Source organism: Dromaius novaehollandiae, chromosome 2 (genome assembly GCF_036370855.1).
Source record: "Dromaius novaehollandiae isolate bDroNov1 chromosome 2, bDroNov1.hap1, whole genome shotgun sequence".
Taxonomy (NCBI): Eukaryota; Metazoa; Chordata; class Aves; order Casuariiformes; family Dromaiidae; genus Dromaius; species Dromaius novaehollandiae.
This window is the reverse complement of record NC_088099.1, coordinates 62208210-62226093: the sequence shown is the minus strand read 5'-3', so window position 1 is coordinate 62226093 and position 17884 is coordinate 62208210. Positions and strand designations below refer to the sequence as shown.

Below are 17884 nucleotides of genomic sequence, written 5' to 3'. Positions count from 1 at the left end.
TTATTTTCCACAGTGGCCAGTGTCAAAGACTCTGGAGGTGGGAATAGAACAGCTGGGGGTAGGGGAAAGTAGTCAGACATTTCCTCAATCCCCTGCTTATACATAATATTGTTTTCATAATTTTTGCTGTAATTATGCTAATCAAGAAATATATTTTTCCCCAAAATGGTCCACACTTTTGGCATATAAATAAGTTTGTGATCTTCCTTTGGGAAAGAATTCCATAGTCTTATTCCGTAAGATGCATATAAGTATTTCCTTTTATCAGTTTTATTTGCTAGTCTTCAGTTTAATGAACATCAACTCCTTTCCACCTTTTTTTGCATTAGAAGACAAAGTAAACAGATTTAATTTCTCTGTCTCAAGTTTACGTTGCTAATAGCCAATTTCCCGTATCTGAAATTCTTTGTATTCATAATATACCTTAGAAATAAACATATTGCTTCATTAATGATGTACTGTTTTGGAACAATTACAAACAAACAAACAAAATTACTTCTCCAAAGCAAATGTACTTTATAGGTCTGTGGAAAGAAAGCTGCAATAAGTTTTCCACTGTAAACCCCAACAAATATGAAAGGTCTTGAAAGTGTTTTAGTCCAAGCAAATGGTGCTGGAAACATTTGGAAGCAGTTTCAAAAAATCAGACAGCATTTTGTGTACAGGAGTACTGGAAAGAAAAGTCCTGCGACTTGCCTGCACAGCCCAGAGGTAGTCCAGACGCAGCTTCAAGTCCACCTGTCTGGAATGCAGTGCCAAAGCACAAGAAAATAGCAAAATGGCTAGTATTGGTTCATAGCCACGCATATAAAAGGAGCCACCCCTTTGAAAATAAAAGGAAAGTAAATAGGTTATTCCAATTTCTTTAATAATAAATATTGGATATTTTTAATGCCAAATCTTTAGTTTGGAACATGTGGGTACTCCCTAATCACTAGCCTTTTTGGAAGAGGCTTATACAGGCAGGGACACAGGTGACAGTAAATCTGGTCACTGCATCATACCGACATTCAATTTCGTGAGGAACTTATGATAATACGCATTATTGTAATGTGTTTGTGTACTTTTAATTATGGATATAAAAAAATTCAAAAACTCAGAAGCTTAAATGAAATTGGAAGTGGCTGAGGGCTGGCAAAATATGGAAGTGAAGGTTTTAACAGTTTTTTTCTATTTCATATTAGAATTAGACTGCAGTGTGATCAACTGAGTTATGTTAGGAGAAAACTACAGAATAACAGGCAGCAGTTACTCATTCCCAAGAACTGATCTGCTTTTGATGGGTATTACTAGGTCCTGCAACAGCTGGGAGATGAAGGCACAAGTATTTCTTAGGCCCTACTAAGTATATAGCCCTAACACAGGCACAGACTGCTAGAGAATAGGTTACAGGTGAATAGTCAATGTCGTGACTGCCTATACAGCAATACTCGTTGCTTTAGCTTTGCAGGACACTTACCCCACTGCTTTTCTGTAACCACTGAGTTCCAGAATAACTATGTACAAAATTGTAACAAAAAGCAGGAGGATCATTTTTGGCAAGGAAGATACGCGTAGAAATATTGCCAAGGTGAGAGTCCCCACTACGCAGGAAAGGAAAGCATAGTGGGCTGTGTCGCATGGAAGTTCATTCATCGTTTTGTTTGTTCCGCCAGCAGAAATGATAACTATGGAACTGCTGGAATTGGTGTTCCACACCCAAGGCATGCAGCCAACCTAGCAAGGACAGCAGAGGAGAGAAAGGGAGAAAGTTAAATACGAAATAATCAGAAATGCAGGTGCCATGGAGGATGACTATAGTTCATTTCTAATTGGGAAAATATGGCTGTGGAGTTCTCAGATAGCCAGCTCGCTGCTTTAACAAAATCTCCCTCCTTTTCCTGGAACGCCGTACTCAGTTTTAGGTGGGACAAATACTCCTTGTTCATTAGATGCCAGCAAGGCCGAACAATTAAAGTCTGGGCTTAGTTAAATAGTTTCCCTTTCAGTGCTCAGAACCAAGAGACTCTAAAGCCAACATCTTTCTCCTAAACTAAAGAACTTCAATAAACATTTTATGTGGCCATTTGGGTGAGAAAGGTTCTTGCACACATTACAGAAAGAATTGTGTTTGTTTTCTAGACTGGGCAAGCAGTTCCAATTTCAATTAATCGAATCTAAAACCATATTTTAATCTTCGATGGACAAGCTAAGCATGAATAATGCCTTTTCTCCACCATAGAGCTGCTTCTGCTATGACATATGATTCAGATACAAGGCTTCATCTTTAATTATCCATGCCATTTCAGATATCCAAGGAGCTCCATCTCCTCCCTAGGCTGGAAAAAAAATTGGTGCATTTCCTCTGGGAAATTTGAGGAAATGTGATCTTATTCTTCCAAAGGCAATATCAGATACACATCCCAGATCCATTAGGCAAGGGAGAGAGGAATCTCTGGCAAACACTGCAAGTCCCTGAAGCTCCAGTTTTAATTGCACTCCAATGTTCACCCCTTTATCAAAGGAGAGGAAAAGAGTTAGCATGAAGGGGGAGAGTGGGATGCTAGTGCAAAATTGATTTTAACAGGCACTTCCACATAAGCCCCACCTGTACTTAAGCATCTCTTTTGAAGTGTGTTATTAGACCTTTTTATTTCATCCTAACCACTGATAATGAAATTTTATAGCCTGATGTAAAATAACTGATAACCTATAAGGTGATTAAACAGTATGTTTTACAGGGAGTTGTAGTAATTTAAAAAGATGAGACATAATAGATAAAATATGAGTTAAATTCATAATAGCTAACATTACGAAATGAGATCTGAAAGAGTGAAGTGAAAAATCCATTTAATGTCATTTTTTCAGTGTTCTTAAAAATGCTGTTCATCTTAAAGACATCTGAAAACATAGGCATGCACGAGGGCTTTGTAAACGATGTGCAATCCATCCAGGAAAACACCATCTGCTGTGTAATGAGACAAGTGAAATCTCAACACCTAGCTCCTCTCATAACTGAGAATTCTAGAGGCATTATTTTACAGGAACTAATAATTTCTGCTGATTACACATTTCTCCTGAGCATTTCAGGGGTTAGAGGATATTTTTGCTTCACTAAAGGATAAAATTATGTTTATGAGATATTCTAAGGTGAAAACTGAATGACCACAGGTCTGCTGGAGGCCAAAACTTCTAATTTCTAGTCTCTGTTCTTCCACTGGTGCTCAGTGTTGCCTTAGGCCTTACAATGTCTATATTCCATTTTCACCGTCTTCAGGTGGAGACAGTGATACTCATTTCACTTAGTCAAAGTAAGCATCAGGTGTATTGGGGCTGATCCACAAAAAGTCTTAGCTGTCATAATATTCATCTAAATAGCAAAGTACAGAACCCTTGCTCAGATGCTAGCTAGCTTGGAGGCATTGCAAATCTCCATGCACTTAGCATGTTAGCAATCACACGCATGTCTATGTCTATGGGGAATTCCCAGAAATATCTGAACATCAGTAATTCCCAGTAACTCGCTCGGGCCATTGGAATTCACAGGCAAGAGATACACAGGCAGATCGCTGCCGGTGATCCCAGGTCATAGGGATCAGCTTGGCAGATACTCTCAGGGCAGGTCCATGGACCAGCGAATACACAAAATATAAAATAAAGGTCTTGGCGCTTCAATTAGCACTGTGAATCCCCCATGGAAAGAACGCCTTTCTATTGCTCAGAATACGTTGCATGTCTCCCATAGAAAGGCATGATGGAGACATCTGCCTCCTCAGCACTTCCGTTAGTGTTTAGCATGCTATTTTTGCATGGATTCCTTCCTTTGGGTGCCTTAACATGTTTAATTCATTAGCATTAGCAGCCAAAATGCTGCAATTGAGTGTTGGGAATCCTATAAGGCAACTAAATGCCAAATATTTAGGCAAAGTTTAGTCCCCATTTTGACATGAAACTCCACCATGTAGACAGTAAAAGCAGCTCACTTTTCAGAAGTATTGAGCAAATTCACTTCATACAAGAGAGCTTTCTAGGCATTAGATGCTAATGGATCTTCTAATTTGCACAGGGTAACACCTCTTCTCATTACACATTATTATCTTGATTTTAAGACATGATCATTTCTGATCTGTCTGGACTGAAAATATTGTGCTGTTATTATACAGAAATATGTTCTGTAAGTTGCCACATAGAAATAAGTAATGTTCCTTGACACCCTGCATTCTCTGTCACAAAATATTAGCCATTAAACTAATAAGCAAGCTGAATATTTAAAAATAGTTTTCCCATGAATAATATAACATCTGCACACTATGTAATGCTAAGGTCTGATATAAACATTTCTATAGGTGTTGACTAGGTATTATCTGTACATTTTGCTAATAGTTTTGCCACTTGACACCCTGATTCATAGCAGTGAAATTTCAAATTACAGCAGAGAACTTTAAATTCAAATAAATGTCCTCTGCAAGCATAAATAATAAAAAGAGTAGGAATTCACAGAGCAGAATGTGGTATGCAATTAATAGTATCTGTTACTAGCTGTTCTTAAACAGAATGCTAAATTATGCAATATTTGATTTAAATACTCACCACACATCCTTGAGCCACAGAGTATATTAAGATCACAATGAAAATACACAAAATGGTACGAATTTGTATTGTCAGGCACCCTGGAAAACACTAAAGAACAGGAAAAAAAAAGATTTAAAGATAAAGATGTTAAAAATATTTTTTAAAGTGTGGTTGTTATTGTTTAGTAGGCTATAAAAAGAAGTGGAGAAAGGATATGGGAGTTTTGCCTGCACTGTAAATTGTGAAAAAGGCATGCATTTATAAACAAATGTGTATATCTGTTTTAATGGTAATTGCATTTTTGGAAATAATAAATGTGAAATTATTATTACTATATATTATTTTTCATTATACTTAAAATTCTTTGAAAGGTTAGTAGGATGTCTGCTCATAATAAGTACATTAAATTAGGATGCCATTTGATTTTGTTCCCATGGGGAATATACCCAAAGCATCTTTTGCCTTGCAAATTATCAGCTACAGATAGTGATCCAAGAGAACATGCTGCGGTAGCATGGAATTTGAGAGTGATATTTCTGTCTTCTGCTATAACAGTCACATTAAATGCCAGGGTAGTTTTAATTATGAGGACCCATTAAAAATATTGAATTTGTCAGAGCGGAAAGAGTTGTAGAGGACAAAAACGTCTGGGGGAGTGGAGTCTTGTGAATCTCTTGCTCATCTCCATTTTTACTCTCAATCCATCAATGTGAAGTGCTGTGAGCACACTTGAAGCCAGTGACAGAAGGTGAGACAAGAAGGCTAAGTCTGTCAAGCACTAATACTTATGCTTGTTCTAGCCATACTGATCTACTTTGGTCTCAGGGAAAGCTGCTTTCCTCCTTTTCCCCTTGGCAGGGAGTGTTTGGGACATCTAGGGGGATCTAGGGCATCCACAGTATGTCTTGGAGACCACAGGAGTTCTTCAGTGGCTTCAAGGGGCAAGAATCGCTCCAGGAAACAATGAAATTTAAAGGAGGGACAATCGTGTTTTGCTGAAAAGGAGGGGACTCAGACTCATCGAGGCTGGATTTGACTTAAGATCAAATGGAGCAAGAGAAAGACTAATTTTTGGATGAAAATCATGAGTCCTGAATAAAACCTGTCTACCTGCTGCGTAACAACAACAAAAATATAGTTTCCAGCAGGCCACAGAGTAGGGGCTTCTGTGGCCTTGAGACAACAGAAATCATGTACTGAAACGCCTCCTCTTCCTTTCACACATGTACAGAAATTTCCGCTATGTGTGTGACCAGAGTTCAAAGTCTGAGAGAGTCACAGGTGAACTGGCTTCGCCTACATTGCAAAACATCAGGATACAGCAAAGAGTGAAGCAACAAAAAAACATGTGCGTATTATGTGATTTGCAAGTACACTCTGGCTTCAATATGGATTAAGTCCACATAAACATAGCTGGGAAATAACCACTGTAATATCAGCAGTAGATTTGTATAAACACAGTAAAAACAGAATGGGCCTGAGTTAAATAAGTTACCAGCAACTAGTTTAACTATTAGTCAGCTTCGTTAAAATACTCTGGGATATCTAGGGCATATCACTTTTAATAAAACAATGATCATATTGTAGAATAAAAATCTTGAACTCTAAGAGTCTCACATTGAAACACTTATTGTGTCTCAAGGGAGAGGACAGAGCAGTGTCAAAAACGACAAGATGAAAGAAGGGATAGCATATTTCTGCACTTCATCATCATCATAGCTCATCGTAGGATAATTCAGGTTGGAAGGGAGGCCCAAAAGTGGATGCAGTATACTAGATGTGGCCTAATGAGTGCTGAGTAGGAGGGATAATCACTTCCGCCGATCTCTTGTTAATATCGCCCAGGATAATATCAGCCACCTTTGCTGCCGGGGCACACCGCTGGCTGATGTACACCTCGCTCTCTGCTGTGACCCCCAGGATATTTTCCATGGAGCTGCTCCCCAGCTGGTTTGTCCCCAGGCTATATCATTGCTTCCTTCCTAGGTACCGGGCTTGGCATAGGTCTCTGTTGAATTTCTTGTGTTGGCCCATTCCTCCAGCCTCTCCAGGTCCCTTTGAATGGCAGCCCTGCCTATGAGTGTGTTGGTTGACCCTCTTAATTTGGTGCCCTCCTCCAAGTCATTCATAAAAATATTGAACAAGACAGGTCCCAGGACCGATCCCTGCAGTGTTCTACTTTTTACTGGCCTCCAGGTAGAGTATGACCCATTAACCACTACCCTCTGAACCTAATCATCCAGACTGTTTTTTATCTGGTTAGTTGTCCACCCATCTAGTTGTCCAGCCATCTCAACTGAAATCCTATGCACATGTGACATGAAACGTGCATCTTTATCCATATAGATAAAATGCCTTTACAATCATTTTGTACAAAGGAAATATATATATTCCATTAATTCAGTTTGCAATAGAAGAAATTTAAGAATGAATTCCTTGTCACTCAGAGAGGTAAAAGCAGTAATAACAAAATGCTGAGAATCCCCACAGTTTGAAGATAATGTCACGTGGTTAATAACGACAAGGCAAAATGCTGATTCAAAGAGATGTCTGACACATTGCATAGGCATTTTGTTTTGTGCTGCATATATGTTACAAAAGTCGACATGTTAGGCTATGGAGTTAAAAAGGAAAATAAAACATTAAAAGGTAAAATATGAGAGACATGTCTGAATTAAAACTCTGCCTGGCACTTAAAAGTTTATACCTCTCACTTTTGGTCCTTCTAAGATTGCATCTGCTCTTTTATGTTAGCATAGCATTTAGGGCTTCATTTTCTTTGTTTTGCAGAATTGTTATTAACTAATGAAATACTGTCAGATCCCCTAAATGGTAGGTAACTGGTACAGTTAAATATTATTATAGCGATTTTATGAGTTAGATACTAAAGCATGGAGAAATTGAGTCACTTGCCCAGTGCGAAACAACAAATAAGTGCCAGAAGACTGATTAAAATAGAGGAATGCCCAGTTTACAATCCTATACAGATTATATGAGACAGAACTTTTCCACACAATTTCAAACTGCTATATCTGAATTTTTGTATTTCTTTATTTTTCTGATGCCAAATTCAATCTTGCAAAATACTGAACCACTAGAGGAATCTGGAATAAATTCAAAACCTGCTGACTGCCATAACAGCTGGAACAAACCTGAAGTTCACACTAGCCCCAGAGAAATGTCATAAAGAAGAGTGATTTCCTGCAAACTTCATCTGTATTTCTAGCATTCATACACAGAACAACAGATGATAAACTACTGTGCATTTCTGAGACAAAAGAGATCATCAAAATTACTCCCAAGTAGTTGTGTAAGTTTATAAATAAAGATCTGCTCTGTACGAGATACTCTGCTAATTAAACTGTTTATGCTTCCATGAAAACAATTACTCCCCTCCTGCCAAAGGGCATTTTTTCTTAACTAAAACTGAGTGTGTGCTAATCAGCAGAACTGATTAACTGTGTAGGTGTTTTGTCCTGATATTTGTCTGAAAGGACTAAATTTAGATCAAGCCAGTAAAGATTTATTTCACCAGAAAATTAGTCTGCAGATCCTTTATTCTGACCTGGAAGGTTTTCTCTTTCTACAACAACCACATATCCTTCTGCTTCATTACTGTTGTGAAAATATAATGCAGGAGAATTAATCATTACTAAGGGTTTTGTAAAGGCCAGGGGTGTGCATGTAAAACGTTGTCCTTTACAGTCAATGGGAGCTTTGGCAGGAAAAGTTTTGAAAACAGAAAGGAAGTTAGCAGGACTTTACACTCAGATATCAGTCAGCATGGAAGGGACAACTAGCACGTTCTGTAGTCAGAAAGGAGAAAAAGTCAGGTCAAAGCATTTGTTTATCTGGGCCCTGGAATAATTCTATAGCTAGTGGCAGATATTCAGGTAAGATACTGCAAAAGCAAATGCATAGCATTAATGGCACAGAACTCATTCTGCACTGCTGTAATGATGGCTCATGTAAGAAGTCTACCTTCACTGGAATTATCTTTCTTTCTGGAGTTCTTAATATATTACTTTGAACAAATTAGGACACAGATTTCAGAACAAGACATCAAACTCTCTGATGATGTGCAGCAGGCACTGATACCCCATGTTCCAAAGGAAAAACGAAGTATTGTCACCAAAAGGAAGAATAGTCATAAAATCTTAAATCACTTACTTGTACTCGTGTGACATGTAGGTACATAATACAAGCCACTAGGAAGCATATGCAGAACACCAGGAGAACAAGAACTATGGTACTCCTAGAATCAAAATACAATGGAAATAAAGCAGTGCAACTCTCTAGTAGATGAGAACCAACAGAATAAGGGTCCTTCTGAAAGAGTATATTAGATAAACACTGGAGGACTTCCCCCCTCACTCCTGCTGTAAAACTAACAGTCATAGGGGAAATTCTGGTAGTTTCTTTCCCTGTTGTTTTACTTCGAATTTGACAGCAAAATGTGCTGCTCTCAAGAATGAGAAATCTGTAAATGTTCTTGTATGTGGTACCTACTAGGACCTTAGCAGGGAGATCAAAGCATCTCAAAAATTCAGCTGTACAGTGTCTCAGCAGCAAATCTTTCTAATCTTAGGTTAATGCAGAATATCCAGCACCATATCTCCTGTAAGTGGAGAGTGCAACCCAATTATTTGGCCGTCAGGCCTTGGCAGTTGTATAACAGATACCAGACTCTCTTCTTTTTTCACCTCTCCTCAAAGGTTCAGAAGTCAGAGGTCAGTCAACTCAGTCACTTAACAAGTCAAATACAATCAGACCAGATTGTGGTCTCTTTTTATGAAACAAAGCAATCCCCTCATTTTGAGACTTTCTCAATGGTTAAAAAAATATTGGATTTCACAAAGATGCTGTAATAATTCTTATAACTCTTAAACTTCCTTCTCCTGATCTTCCAAAATAGGCCTGCTCTATATGAGAAAAGGGGTATCGGCTTGGCATTTCCCTCCTCTAGCAAGCCTGTGTTATTGAAATAGCACCTTATGGATGTGAACAACCTGGCTAAAATTAGACCACCAGTGCTGGTGCTCTGATTTATGCTGGGGAATAGACTGGTCCCATGCCAGCTATGGGACCAAGGCTACATAACAGTAGCATAACACGACCCTCACACCTTATTTCTAGTTTTGTGAGAACAATCCAGCCAAACCAGAAGATGTGAATCATGGCTGCATCACAGAATCACAGAACGGTTGAGGTTGGAAGGGACCTCTAGACATCATCTAGTCCAACCTGCTCAAGCAGGGTCACCTAGAGCACATTTCCCAGAACTGTGTCCATACATGCATGCATGTATGTGCCCTTGACTATCACTGAGGAAAGGCTGCTGGTATTATAGGGTTATAACACTGGAAGAAAGAGAGGGCATCCCTCCTGCTGCAGAATTTCTCAGTATTTGGCCTTGATTCCAAACTCACATAAGAATTCCCACTAATGCACCAGCAGGGAAAAGGCTGTTGCGTATTATGCATATCCAGAATAGGGAGGTGCCTCTAAATGCTGTCATAGTGCGAATTCTAAACACAAGTAATAATAGACAGCAGGCTCCCCTGTGCTTTTAGACAACAGGCTTTTATTCGGGATGGTGGTACTCTACAAAATCATGCAGGGGGTATGATTGCAACAGTATCTTTTAAGGCAGCAACAGCAAACAACTGCTGCTTGTGCCGATTTGGATCCTGATAGAGATTGAGTTGGCTCTAGTAACAAAGAGCCGCATTGTTTTTTAAAAAATAAATGCAGCATAGAACATCAGAAAGGTTCATCACCAGTGCTTTTAAGTGGCTATGCTGTATATGTGCCTCCATAACTGGACAGCTTAGGCTGATGTGAACATAGCCTTACTTTCACCAACCCCATCTGGGGACATAAATACTTCTTGAGCTGAGAAACTGTTTTGTTCAGATGATCACAAGAATTGTGAGAGTGTCAAGCCCATTGCTTTTTGTGTGTTTATGTAGCAACTGGCTTTCTTACAACATTTTCTCCTCTTTAGATTTTGAACCTCCTCCTTGGAATATTGTGATACATGTCAAACACCATTATTATCACTTCTCCCATTATAGTAACACATTACACTTCTTGTCTTGGCTGTTGCATTCTCTCATCATACTCATAAGTACTTTTGGCAATCTAAACAGCAACTTAAAGTTCAAAGTTTTGTGGAGAGGGGAAATTTTCTGCTACTTCCAAAGTTTCAGTCTAGCTCATGGTTGCAACTGGTGTCACAGCTAGAGAAGGGTAAGACCAGGCTGGTACTTTGATGGTCTAAGGACTTCTCCCACAGACACTGGAAGAAATAACTTTGACAGTTCAGCAGGTGGCTTTTCTGACTGACCCAGTAATGAAGCAATCAATCAGTGTGGCATTCAGTGGTCATGTTCTGCTGGAGCTCCTGTGCCTGTCGAATTAGAGCTTCAACTGAATCTCCATCCAGCTAGTCTTTAAGAAGTGATGCTACTTTTTGGAAAGGTTACAAACCTGCCATGTTATATGATTCACTGAAAGTCATTCTAGTTTCAAGTAGGCTACTATTCTTTGTCTTTCCCTGTTCTAAAATGCTACATACTGCAGTGAGCCTTTACTTCAGAAGTAAGTGAAACAGTTCTTAACTATGCTTCAGTTAGTCAGCAGAGGTTTATGGTAATTGCATGATTTCTGTAAGTGGCTTGGAATTCTTCAGCTGAAAGGTGTTATATAACAACTTTAAATGGTGATTATAACTATTTAGCAATAATGGAGTCTTTCAAAATTTCTTTTAAAAATAATAAAACCATATAAAAGTAAGTATTATTCTAACTGGGGATGTGTAAATAGAAAGGAGCTGGGCTAATAATGAGATTTTCAATAGCATTATTCTGTGGCCAATTCTATTCCCACTGAAATCTTAATAATAAGTAAAAGTGGGATAAATCTAATTTTGAATGTTTTTGATATTCTTATATGAAAAGGGTATTTTTAATCATTTTTATAACCTGAAAAATAATTACACCTACTTATTATAACCCTTAGATGTGAAAGCAGTCTAATTATTTTTTTCTTTAGTAAGCATTCATACGGAATGGACAAAACTCAGAATTAATTGCTAAATTATATCGCTCAGAAATAAGCAATAGGTCAAAACACACCCCCAAATATGTGATGAATATTTGTCTATGTCTATTTTAGTACAGCCAAGGTCTGACTGCAGCTCATATATGAATGGCCAAACTAACCTTGCATTAGGTAGTCTGGGTAGTGAGAGCATTGATACCAAAAAGCTCAGTGCAGGCTATAAATGTGTGTTGAAAAGCTCCATGGATACTGCAGTGCTTAATCCCTGATAAGCTCTGTATAGCTTTATCTATATTGCTATCAATACCCGAACTAACTGGTTCAAAGCGAGCTCACACACGTCTAGAAAACTTACAGTAACACCTTTATTTTCGGTGTAGAAATGCTTTAAATTAAATCTAGTTTTGCAGATCTCAGCATTTTCTTCTTCCAAATGCATCCTTCCAAAAATTATAAAGACAAAAACAAGAGAGCAGGGAAGAATTTGTTTTAAATAAGCCAGCTATGACTAATGCCATGGCTGCTTTGGACAAATGGAAGAGATAACAGTCAGATTCAGGATATACCAAGAGAGACTCTCCAGTTTGAGAAGGTGCAGACCTGGTGCTAATAATCACTGCTTGAATTCTCATTCCAGAGACTTTAATGTTTTGATTTGTGCAGGATACCTGAAGACATTCCACTTTGAATTATAATGGCAAAAGACAGAAACTTACTGTGGTATTATTAGAAGGTAGACAAGGCCAAATAAGGCAGCTAGAATTAGTGAGAGAACTACAGCACTGGTGAAATACTCATCCTGAAGCTGGTGATACTGTCAAAGAAAGGAAACAGATGAAGACAGTGAGCATTTCATATACACTCATCCACCCATGCTTAGTGATTCTCAGCAAGAAAGAACTATAGCCTAAAATAAAACAAGCCTCTAGCCTTTTAAAAACAGGAATAAACATTTCTCAATTCACAGAAAAAATGGATAAGGCAAGTCTACATAAGAGTGTCCTTGATAACTGCCTGTTTCAGCTGTTCCTATCGGTCCAGATATTTATTTTTCAAGTTGGAATTAGTCAGAGATGGACTAGGCCCAAGCATGAGTTTGTTTTTCAAAGCAAAAAGGATTCAGACATTTTGAAGCAGAAGAAGGGGAGGTGCTCCCTCCTTCATCCACCTATTCATCATTAAAAAAACCCACCAAAAACCCCTATGGCTGCCTGCAAGAGGCACTGCCACAGATGTTCTCAGAAGCACATTGAAGGGGGGACTGGAAATAGCTTCTAATGGGAGACCTAGGCCTATTTTTCAGCAATCATTGTTTCTGATTTCACAAAATCATGATGCTTACAATAGAACACACTTCAGGGTCTAAAATTATGTCAATATTTTCTCAGGAAGATTTGGATTTCAATCTCATTTACACCACCATAAACTAGAGTTCATTTCTATCAGTTAGACAGAGTTATTCTAAATTTACACCGAAACAACTGAGACTGGGTTGTGATTATAACCTTAGAAGGCAAGCAGGCGAGCGAGAATATGTGCATGACTTTTAAAAATAAGTAGAAACTGAGGCCAGCATTTCACATGCTCTAACCCTATGATACAAGTATAGCATAGTACAGTGCATCTTGCAACACCCTCAGAAGATTTTCTCAGGGAATAGAGTTTACAGCAAATAGTTCCCAATTATAATATGTTCATATTATTGTTATACGCTTGCTATGCTCATGTCTAGTTTTAAACAGGAAAAAGTGTGAAATACAGAGCTGTCTGGGAAAACACATTCTTTGCATTAAGAAATGACAAGCCAGCTCCTGGAAGTTTGGGGATATTCTGTGTTACAAGATTAAAAAAAGAAAAAATCAACCGTATGAAAGACCATTTTTGAAGTTCTAAATATTTCCAAAAGACACCATATACTTGACCTGAAACATTCCATTCCCTTCAGTAAACCTCATATACTTTAACTGTCATACACAAAGAACTTTCTTATTTTGAAAGCAAACAGTTAAAATTCAATAATAAATCACTGTGGAAACTTGAAACCAAAGTTAAAGCTCCAGACCTTAAACAAAATTCAGCCTGATGTGGCACACAGCCTCCTGACTTGAAACAGTATCCTGGACTATCTACGTATCTAGACTATCTATGGTATCCTAGACTATGACGTGACTTGCAGTGGAAAAATAAATTAAAGGCTACTGCCAAATTCATCCAAAATCATATTACTTTTGCTTTTTTCTCACTTAAAATAAAGCTTAAAAACACAAACAAAACCCGTACAATGTAGGAATGAACAGCTCTACTTTGGAAACTCCTCCGTCATATATATACTTATAAAACTGGAGCAACTCCACTCCTTCCAGCACAGTCATGCTGGCATGAGATCACAACCTTTATCTGAGATTTAGGCTTTTCTTTATATTTTAGGGGATGGGTGGGATAAACCCTTATCAGGCTATATGTGCAGAGGGAGGCCTCTTGCTGTGATTCTCCAGAACAGACAAGAAGGAGGCAGCCACATTGCTGCAAGACATCATTACACAGGTGATGCAGATCGGACACTTCAGGGAAGTAACAGGAAGACGAAAACATGGGAAGTGTAATATAATAAGGGGAGAAGCTTTATGAAGAGAAAGATATGGATCTTTCTTTTTATCCCCTCCAAGTGCTTTCACAGAAGGTGGAGATACTGTCTTCCTCCTAGTGAAGAGAGAGTCCAGAACATTGTTTGAAGACAGTGAGTAGAGTTCAGGTACTGTCTGAAAACAACCAAGCAAACAATACTAGCTGGCCCATGATCAGCAAAATCAGCAAAAATAATTTAAAGAAACTTACTTTATTTTCACGTTCAATTTGTTTATACTTCAGGGTAATGAAATTCAAGTCAGCCATCTCAGATTCAGTTTGCCGGGCCTCTATCAAACGACTGATGTATCTGTTTACTCGAGTTCCTGGAGTGTTGTATACAACATTTGTAGAAAAAGAGGAACGATTCCTGAGTTTTTCAGAGGCTGTCCTCAATGCTCTCCTCTGTAGCACAGACGAAAGAAGCAGCACATATTTTATTAATATTGAAATTTACTATTGTTATTCATATTATCTCAAGTTCACAGCCAGGATGAGGATTTCATTAAGCAAGGTACTACAAAAGACGGAGATATTGTGTTAGTATGATTACCACCTCATTAAAATCAATGACAAAATTCCCACTGCTTTCCAGGATTTTAATTCTCATCCTCAGAAGTGCCTTTTACATACTGCCCTTTCTTAAACTTCTTTGCCACTAAGGAAATAAACAGTTTGACCCTAATCAGTGTGACTTTATCTAGCAAAATAGTTAGAAATGCTTACACAATGAAAAATGTGAAGCTCTGGACAACATGAAGACAAGATAACTAGGCTATTCATTACACAAGCAAAGTCCTACTGTCCAAAACTGTCCAGGTAGTAATACATACTGGAAAAGAAAATTTTCCTTAACCTCTTGCACGACAATCATACGTGACTTCAGATAGTCCAAAATATCAAGTATTCCTACTTCTAACTCACCCGAGTGGCTCTCTTTTTAAGACCTCTTGGGCATGCTTTGAGGGCACTTGCAGATCCAGCTGGAGCAGTCTAAGAAATGATCAGTTATCCACAACTGCATTTTACTGGGGTTAAGTCTTCCATGATAGCACAACTGACAAGATGATCACTTATAGTTCTTTACAGTGCAAAAGATTTATCTCAAAACATATCTGAAAAGGATTTTAGAAAATCTATCTCACTTTTTATTGAGAGAGACTAGGGCACTCACAGAGACGGTGAACTCAGCCATGATGCTGGTGACCATCAGCTGAGGGAGATGTAATTTACACCACTAGGGCTAGATCTGCACTAGTATGCCTGTATGTCTGTCCATGCCTCAATGCACACTAAAAGGATCAGGACCTTCACAAAACGCTCTTGTAGCTGCAGCATTTCTTAAACATGCAATAAGAAAGAGGTAGGCCAGTCTTTTAACAGAAAAAACAATCACCTAATGGTTATCACATTGAGCGAGAAGGAAGAGACATGAATTAAATATCCTTTTCACCTCAAAGGGAATCAAGTCTTACTTTCCAGAAGGGTTTTAACATCCAGGCTATAGAGACTGTGCTGGGCTTGAATCTCCATTCATTCCTACTACAGGAATGATACCACTGTAAAGCAAATAATCTGAGATCCTTAAAGAGCGAGCAAGGAGATAGAAGTGTGGCTTCACAACACAATGTTTAGGGCATTCGCTAAAGGTAACGAACATCCTGAATTTCAGACCATCCTTCACGCACTGTGCATTTTCTCTAATCACTACCTAAGGTGAAATAACAGACGTGGGGGAGCCAGGACCAGGATGCAGACTCCTCCTATTATCAGCTGAATGCTGTAAGTGCAATTGAAGAGTCAAGGTGCCTCTTGTTTCAGCTCCAAAACAAGCCTATTCAGGCAAGTTAAACTACTTTCGTTTCATTAAAATAATATTTTTTTATCTAACACCTGCAGAGTTCAAGACCATTCAAAACATGAAATGACAAGTGCTCAGGGGAAAAGACACTTTTAGCTCACGATATAATCGGTAGACTCTTTGGTGCTTCTACCATCAAGTTGTTATAAAAAGACACTTAATTTCTCAGCTCAGAGCAGTCATCATTTAACAGCCCACTTTTTAAAGGCTTTATTACAAAATATCCTTCTAAACCAGATGACAAAAAGCAGTGGTCACCACCATTCAGGTAATTCAGTAAGAATGGCAGTTTCCTGTCTTATTCCACATAAAGCTGTTCTTGTAGGATCCTCACTGAACGAAAAATGAATGACAGTAGTCCATTAGCTAACATATCAGTTTGTGTTACATCTATATGATATTGGAATACTTATGAACAGTGGAAAAGGGGTAACCACTGGCTGATAACTTAGCTTAGTGATCCCAAAGATAATGGATCTTAGCAAAGATAAAACACCTTTCCACATCCTGTTTTGCTGTCTACATATGTAGAGAAAAGGTAATATCAGTATTAAGTGACTATGAGGCTACTTGAAGCATTTTTCTTCAAACTATCGGGTCCCATTACTTGTAATGTTGTCTGTGATATAAGAACTAATTATTTCATCATGAAAAAAATACTGTTGGGGATATACATAAGACCTTTCAAACCTGAACTTCTGCTTTTTGTTGCCCACAACAGAAATCTTAATTTGCCAGTGATCAACTTTTATTAACATTTCTAATCCTAGCTAAAGCTATTCTCTCATAGGGGAGATTTTTTGTAATCCAAATGGAAGCCTACAGCATAGTGGTAGCAGTGAGAAAAACAATTTTTAACTAAGAAACCCACTTATTTATTTGAAAATCTGGAATAAGAATAGACAATGGGAGTTATTCTTGTATACGGAATAAACTCTGTTATCTATTTTTCTATTCTAAATAGGGTTACAGTTACCGTGCTTAATCAAATTAGCTATTGCTCACATATAATTACTTTTGCTAGGTCTCCTATTCTTTTTTTCTAGTATTATTTCAAACGGCAGACTTACATGATGTTCCATATGTGGTTAAGATACAGTATTTTGCTGGAAATTAAATAGATAAATAAATGCTCCAGTATTGTGCTCACTTCAAAGCCTTAATAGCCATAGCTAGTTTTACATGTTTTGAGGACTAATGGTCTCTGAAGAGACGCTGGAGTGCAACACAGTCTATTTATGTTAAATCTTTATGTCATATTTCATGATAAAAGTCCCCTATCAGGTACAAGTACTTGGAAGAACAACTGGTTCAGTTAAAGATAGCATTTTAGAAATTCACTCTGAATGTTCTGACATGGGAAAATTTACATCAGATCCCTAGCAACCCCATATCTGGATTTTCTGTGTATACTACCATATTTATACATACATACACACAAGACACATCATAAAGGATTGCATATGTTTCAAAGAATGTGTGGGTTACTTTTTTTAAATACTCCTGAACAGTACTAATTCACAATTGAAAGGTCATATTCAAGCTATGTCTGGCCCTGTCTATGGACAATTTTAAGACCAAACTTGGAGTTTCTAAACATCTTCACTGAAATTCTGTTTTAAAGAAACTAACAGAATATTCTACTCCCCAGAGGAAACACATGCATATACAAAATCCAAAGCAGAAAATTTATAATGCTGTCTGAAAGTAAGATTTATATTAAATCTTCAATAGACGTCCTTTATCAAAAAAAAAGTAGAGCAACCAGTCAAGATGAATTCA

At 38.0% G+C, this 17884-nt stretch overlaps 1 protein-coding gene across 5 annotated transcripts in view; it reads right to left on the bottom strand.

Annotated features, from left to right (window-relative positions):
* ADCY1 (adenylate cyclase 1) overlaps positions 1–17884 on the bottom strand; it is a 166033-nt gene that overhangs the window by 27498 nt on the left and 120651 nt on the right. For 4 of the 5 annotated variants that reach the window (XR_010387701.1, XM_064506650.1, XM_064506651.1 and 1 more), the window contains exons 9-14: positions 14452–14646; positions 12333–12430; positions 8722–8806; positions 4570–4659; positions 1460–1716; positions 693–823 (exon numbers count right to left, since the gene is read on the bottom strand). Coding sequence is in view for 4 of the 5 variants with exons in the window: in XM_064506650.1 (XP_064362720.1) it covers positions 693–823; positions 1460–1716; positions 4570–4659; positions 8722–8806; positions 12333–12430; positions 14452–14646 (856 nt within the window). In the remaining variant the exon portion in view is untranslated. The remainder of the gene's footprint in view (positions 1–692; positions 824–1459; positions 1717–4569; positions 4660–8721; positions 8807–12332; positions 12431–14451; positions 14647–17884) is intronic. The other variant, XM_064506652.1, reaches the window with a different exon arrangement.